This window comes from Rattus norvegicus, chromosome 1, assembly GCF_036323735.1.
Source record: "Rattus norvegicus strain BN/NHsdMcwi chromosome 1, GRCr8, whole genome shotgun sequence".
In the NCBI taxonomy this organism is placed as follows: Eukaryota; Metazoa; Chordata; class Mammalia; order Rodentia; family Muridae; genus Rattus; species Rattus norvegicus.
The window spans coordinates 59652018-59658375 of NC_086019.1; the positions used below are offsets into that span (position 1 = coordinate 59652018).

The 6358-nt window shown below is 45.3% G+C and overlaps 1 protein-coding gene across 2 annotated transcripts; it reads left to right on the top strand.

Moving 5' to 3' along the window:
• The first annotated feature begins 500 nt into the window (after nt 1-500).
• Nucleotides 501-5578, top strand: LOC134485015 (sperm motility kinase Y-like). 2 transcript variants are annotated; one of them, XM_063280837.1, is made up of 3 exons: nt 501-1173; nt 2232-3824; nt 4536-5578. In XM_063280837.1, exon 2 carries the CDS (start codon nt 2252-2254, stop codon nt 3779-3781), a length of 1530 nt encoding a protein of 509 aa, XP_063136907.1. In that variant the 5' UTR covers nt 501-1173; nt 2232-2251; the 3' UTR covers nt 3782-3824; nt 4536-5578. The 2 variants fall into 2 exon arrangements, with proteins under 2 accessions (XP_063136907.1, XP_063136908.1); XM_063280838.1 differs by lacking the exon at nt 501-1173 and having other exon boundaries at nt 2211-3824.
• Nucleotides 5579-6358: the final 780 nt, after the last annotated feature.

The following is a 6358-nucleotide window of genomic DNA, read 5'->3' on the forward strand; positions in this document are numbered from 1 at the left end:
TCTCTGTGTTGGATGTCAAAGGAGAGTGTCCACCCAGCATGGGTTGGGGCTCTGGCCCTCTAATCTGTTGGTCCATGTTAACTTCTCCACAGAGAAAGCTTATGAGCTTTGCTGATGCATCCATTAGGCGTTTGGGGGATTCAAACTCAAGTCTCTGCCTAGTCCTGCAGCTTTGTCTCAGGTGTTTGGTGATAACCTAGAGCCTTTCTGAGGACTTATGAGAACAGTGTCCTCTTGATGGGTCAGTTTAGAAACAGCTTTGTCTTTAAAAAAAGAAAACTATACCATCAGTTTGAGGCTAATCCTTCAGAATTCAAAGAAAACGTGACACCCTGAGTGTAGACATGAGGACTTTAAAGCAGGATGCAGAGTAAACATTCAAAACAGAGAACTATGGACAGCTAAACATCTTACAGGGTTTTATTTCTAACAGCCTAAAGTCTTTCCATAGCCCATAGAAGCCACGGTCTCAGAGTCCTTCCCGAACATGTTGACAGGTCCTATTGTGACCTCATGCGGAGCGATTGTGAGGCGGCCCAGCAAACACATATTAAGCTGTTGCCAGGCCTGGAATTCTTTGAGTGCTTTGAGAGGAGGTGTGGAGTGGAGCCCTCTGCGACTTGGTTGTATCTAGTGAGCTGTGTGTGGTTGTATCGAATTTTACTGTACTATGTATATGTGTATGTATCAGTGTGTGTAAGAGAGTGTGTGTTGACAGATTGGCCTGTGTGTGAGTGCGTGTACACTTTTGCCTTTGTGTTTGTCAGTATATGTAGGAGTGTGTGAGTTTACAGGTTTGTATGTGTGTATGTGTTTGTATGTGTGTATGTCTTCTTGTGCGTATGTGTATCCCTGTGTGTATGTGTGTATGTGTCTGACGTGTGTTTTTCCAGGTTTGCTTGTGTGTAAGTATGTGTGTTTTGTGTGAATCTGGGTGTTTGTAAGAGTTTGTGTGAGTATAAGTTCACTTCTGTGTATTTCTGTGTGTGTGCCTATGTGTGTGCCTGTGCCTGTGTGAGTGCCTGTGTGTGTGTGTGTGTGTGTGTGTGTGTGTGTGTCTGTGTGTCTGTGTGTGCACGTGCCCATCCTCTTTTGCCCCTTGTATCTATATTACCTGCACCTCAGTGCAAGAGAGTGTAGAGGCCAGAAGTCACCCCGGCTGCTGTTCCTGAGGTAGGTTCTCAACCTTATTTTCAAGACAGGCTCTCTCACTGGCCTGCAGCTGCCCAAGTATCTGGGCTGGCTGACCAGTCGCTCCCAGGCATTTGGTATGCCAACCCCATAATATCAGTTTAAAGGCCTATGCAGATGGCTGGCTGCCTATTTCTTGATTGATTGATTTTTGGATGACTTCAAGAGAAAGAATTAGGTCACATATTGCCACGCCATTGGCTATTTCCTTATTGGGGTTTTGTTTTTTGTTTTATTTACTTATTTATTTATTATGGATTGCTGGTTTCATTTTTTAGTGGTTTTTATGTTCTCACATGATATATTACTGCTTTGATTATTTACGGTTCTGCAGTCAGATGATTAACTCTATCTCCATTTTCAATGCCCTGCGGTTTCATCCTTTTACATTATTCCTGTTTCTCTATTTATTGAGTATAAGCAATCATTGACTTAGACTTGATACAAATTTGCCCTTTGTGACACTTTGACTCTTCGGCCTTTGTTTAAGGTTTACTATTCACTGATATTTAACTGCCTTATTCCTTGTGGTTGGTTAATTTTAATTTTCAGTATTTTGCTCTGGAGAGTTGTGGATTTTTGTGGATCACTAGGTCCTGAAATTCAATGGAGTTTTCCCTTAACTGTTGGCTTTTTATATTTGTTTGTTTTGTCTTATACTAATTCTTTCTCCTCTCGTTTCTTTCATCTGTTTTTTTTTTCTTCAGTGAACATCTATTCATAGTATTGACCATCTTTGGCCGCCCAATCCTATTGTAGTATGACGATTTTTATTTTCATCATTGCATTTAGTATGTGTGTGCTCTTGGCTTTCTCTTTTGGGGTTGGTTATTTGGGTGGCTTTTACTTATGACTCTTCATATTTTCCCCTTAAGTTTTTCATAATTTTGCTCTATTTTTCTAGACTAGTTTTTACTTTGTCTTTGTTTGTTTTTTTTTCTTTTTCTTTTGTTTGTTTCTTTTAGGTACCACAAGTGTAATTTTAGCTCCTATATTGCTCCATCTTTTTCATTATTTGATTCCATTTTTGTTATTTTTAGGTAGCATTAGTACTGATAAAATGCCTAAAGAGACTGAGGAGGAGTTACCAACCCCTACACCCGAGCCCAGTATCTCTGAGGAGGGCAACTTCCATTCCCAATACCAAGTATTGGGGACAATTGGGCAAGGGGGCAACGCCAAAGTCCTCCTGGCCCACCACCGGCTCACAGGAACCCCGGTGGCTGTCAAAGTTCTGCGAAAGGACAAGCAGTGGTTCCAGCCAGCCGTGATGGAAGCAAACATAATGAGAAAGATCAACCACCCCAACATAGTGTCTCTCATACAAGTTATTGAAAAGGAAACGAGAATATACCTCATAATGGAGCTGGTGGAAGGCCAAGAACTCTACCAGTACATCAGAGAGTCAGGGCACATAGAGGAGGATGAGGCCCGGCAAATATTTGAACAGATATTGTCAGCAGTGAGCTACTGCCATGGAAAGGGGATTGTTCACCGAGACCTCAAACTGGACAATATAATGATTGATAAATACAAAAAGGTCAAAGTCATCGACTTTGGGCTTAGCACCCAATTTCAACCTGGAAAAATGCTAAACCACCACTGCGGCACGTACTCCTTTGGTTCCCCTGAACTCCTCCTTGGCCATCAGTATGACGGGCCGAAGAATGATATGTGGATTATAGGAGTGGTCTTGTACTGTATGGTAGTGGGAAAGCTCCCATTTGCTTCAGTGATCATCCAAGAACTGCAAAGACAAGTAGTGGCAGGGGTATATCCTGCTCCCTGTGGGGTTTCAAAAGAACTGGAGGACCTCCTTAGTAAATTACTGAGGGTAAATCCCAACTTTAGACCAACAGCAAGAAAGGCGATGAAACACCCTTGGTTCAAAGAACACTGGAACGGATTGATAGGTCCCTATGAAGAACTGCTTCCCCTCACACCAGACCCGGCCATTTTGGATGCCATGAAAAGCATTGGATTCCAAGCCTCTGTAGTAAAACACTCTTTAAAACAAAGAAAATATAATGAGGAAATGGCAACTTATTTCTTTCTACAAAAGCAGGCTCTCCAGGGGGATGGCTGCACAGCCCAGGCACAGCAAGTGAGTCCCGTTGCAGCACCATTCCCTAGCCTGGATCCTGCTGCTGCTTTTAGATTAGAACCAAAGAGGAGAGGAAGCCTGCCAGTCCTTGGCACCTTGCGGGTGTCATCGTCCCATGGTCACATATCTCACTATGGCCAGAATGCTCATCCAAAAGGAGGCAAAAGATACACTGTGGCTGGTCGTCTCAGGCCTCTACCGATGACACCTACAAAGGACCACTATCACAAATGTGCCGTGAGTGTCCCATGCATTCAAACAACAAGCATCTTCAGTGAGAAGAGTAGCAATAAGGAAATCAAAGAAGACAACCCACTCTCCCACAGAGCCCCATTAGAGGATAAGCCCATCCCCAGCAGGGTCCGGCACAGAGGTTTTAAGGGGTGGACCAGGAATATAGCAAATGCCCTTATAAAGCTGTGTTGCTGCATGCCAAGGAGAAAGAAACCTCGCCTGGGGCAGAACAGAATCTCCCCCCAGAAATGAGCCACAAGGAGAGTCCAGAGAACAAGTAGCAGGCATAGCCCAGGTACCTTTGTGCTTTGTCCTTTTCAGTTTGCTCTATGCTGGTCCTTCCTCTGTCTCTGGTTTCCATTTTCCCCACAATTCTTACCTTGTTTCTGCTCTAAGTTCTTTATGAGGTTTCCCCAACACCAAGCCTTCTCCCTCTTCTTGATTTCTCCTCTTCCCAGCAGGGACCCAATAGGATTGATGAGTTCCACACTCTACAGAGTTTTCTAGTTGGCCCATCCCTTCAGATGGACTCCAGCTCCCCCTTAGGCCAATAGCTCCCACAGGGTGAGGACAAGAGGTTCATGGGCTCATGGACTCCTCCATGGGCTACTGATCTTTTCACATGTGGTCATCAATCACAAGTGCTGCAGAACAGAGTCTTATGTTTTCAAATGTAACATCCCATTCCATTGAGCCTCAAAATTAATTAACAAGGTTTGTCATTGAATAAGTATCAACAACCTAGTTTGTGGGTTATAGTTGATGGTCAGAAACCTGCATGCATGCATATTGTTTTGCATACTGGTTTTTTTTTGTTCCTAAGACCTAGTGATCTATTGAATTTTACAGGTAGTAGTTCTAAATGGTTTCTTTCAAAGTCCTCAACTGAGAAGTAGAAAAAAGAAGTTATAATATAGTAAGGCAAATCAAAGCCCCAAATGGTAAGCTAAGAATTCTACCTCACTGTCTTTTTTGCTTGGAATAAATTGTCTTGTCTATTTCACAGTGTCATCTGGAAATTCTTTCATGTCCTCAGTATAAACAGTAGGTGATTTCAGACACATGGCAATGGAAAAGACACCAGCAGAAACTACAGCAGCAACAGGAGTAACAACAATAGCAGAAGCAGCATTAGGCACAGCAGCAGCAGGAGGAGGAGAACGAGGAGCGTAGGAGGAGGAGGAGGAAGATGAAGAGAGGAGGAGAAAGAAGAGGAGGAGGAAGAGAAGGAAGAGGAGGAGAAAGAGGAGGATGAAGAGCAGGGGGAAGATTTTGATTCCCTGTCACCGTGAGAATTGCTGATGACTACTTCTGGACACAGATATCATGCTGAGAACTGTTTATCAAAATGATTTAACAGAATATTAATTTTCATAGAAGACATGTCAATGTTCCTGAGGGCATGCAGCCCTGGAAAAGAGAGCTAGATGGCAGAGGCAAGCAGTGTGGAATGTTCTTACTGAGGAAGACCTTCTCAAAGCTGATGATGTAATAGGTATGAAGGAGCATTTCATGGGAGTCAGGGTCCCATGCCCCTGTGTCAGGGCACACAGAGCTCCTAGCCTTGCATCCTGCGTGAGAGGGGGCCTGGAATATTCCCTGATCCCAACAGGGTCCTGGATTGCATGGTTCTCCCTCAGTCATGGTCCTCCCTGTGCCTCATGGGGTACGCAGCTTCTACGGGCTGAATTTATATCAGTGATTAACTGGAGCTGGACCACAACCACACCATAGGCAAGCCCTGGGCACTGAGGACATTAAGAGCAGCAGACAACATCTCCTCCGCTGCTTCTGACTCTGCTCCACAAGCCAAGGCAGCTCCCACACAGCAGGCATCCAGCCTAACTCCCAGCAGGGAGAGTGTGAGATGTCTGTGGATGAGCCCACAGGGACTACAGGATTCTGTGGGAAGACATCTGGTAGCTTCTGGAGCAGCTGCAGCAGCCAGGACACATGAACTACAGTGGAGGTGAGCTATAGGAACAGGTAGCAAAGAGCCTGATCTGGCCAATGCTGATCTGAATCCCTGAGGGCAGGCTGGAATGGTCACTCAGGGCTATTAGAGTGAAGGCCAGCCAAGGGCATACAATGTGTCACTAACATTCTCAAAGTCTTGTCCAGGAAAAAACCACTGGCCTTGACCACTAAAGTTGAGTCCAGACTCATGGGCTACAGGATAGCAGATTGAACTGAGTCTGAATTCCCATGAGTATGACCTCTGGCTGCTCCCTAGGCTCAGTATAGATGAGCATGAGAAGGCACCATTGCTGTGTTTGCAGGAGTAGCAGAGAGCTCGGAATACATGACCCACTCCTAACCCAGACTGGAGCCACTCTGGGGAGGAGATGGCATCATTTGAGAGATGGGCTTTGCGGGACACTGTGCTCTGGTTTGTGGCACATACAGCTCCTGTCTTTCTTGCTGACAGTTCAGATCCTCAGCTGGCCTCATCACGGACAGTCCCATGAGGAGTGGGTGTTTGGTTCCTGCTTCCCAGTTAGGGCAGGAACAAGCCCATACGCAGTGAGTAAGGACAGTGCTTCTGTCTTGACCCAGCTTCCTTGTCCTCCCCCCTCCCCCAACTCATCAGGAGCCACCCAGAGACCTTCATAGGAGTGTGGGTCATGTTAATCGGAATGCACAGCTGGAGATTAAATTCTGGGTAAGGTCTCCATACAGCCCTGGTGGCTCCCACACCCTGCCTACCTAAGTTTTCCCAATTGGGTCCTCAGGGTCGTGGAGAATCTTCTACAGGCTGCCATGAAGATACAGCCAGTTTCTTGGTAACATTGTGTTTAGCAGAGGTTCTCTGCTTCAGGCACAGAGCCT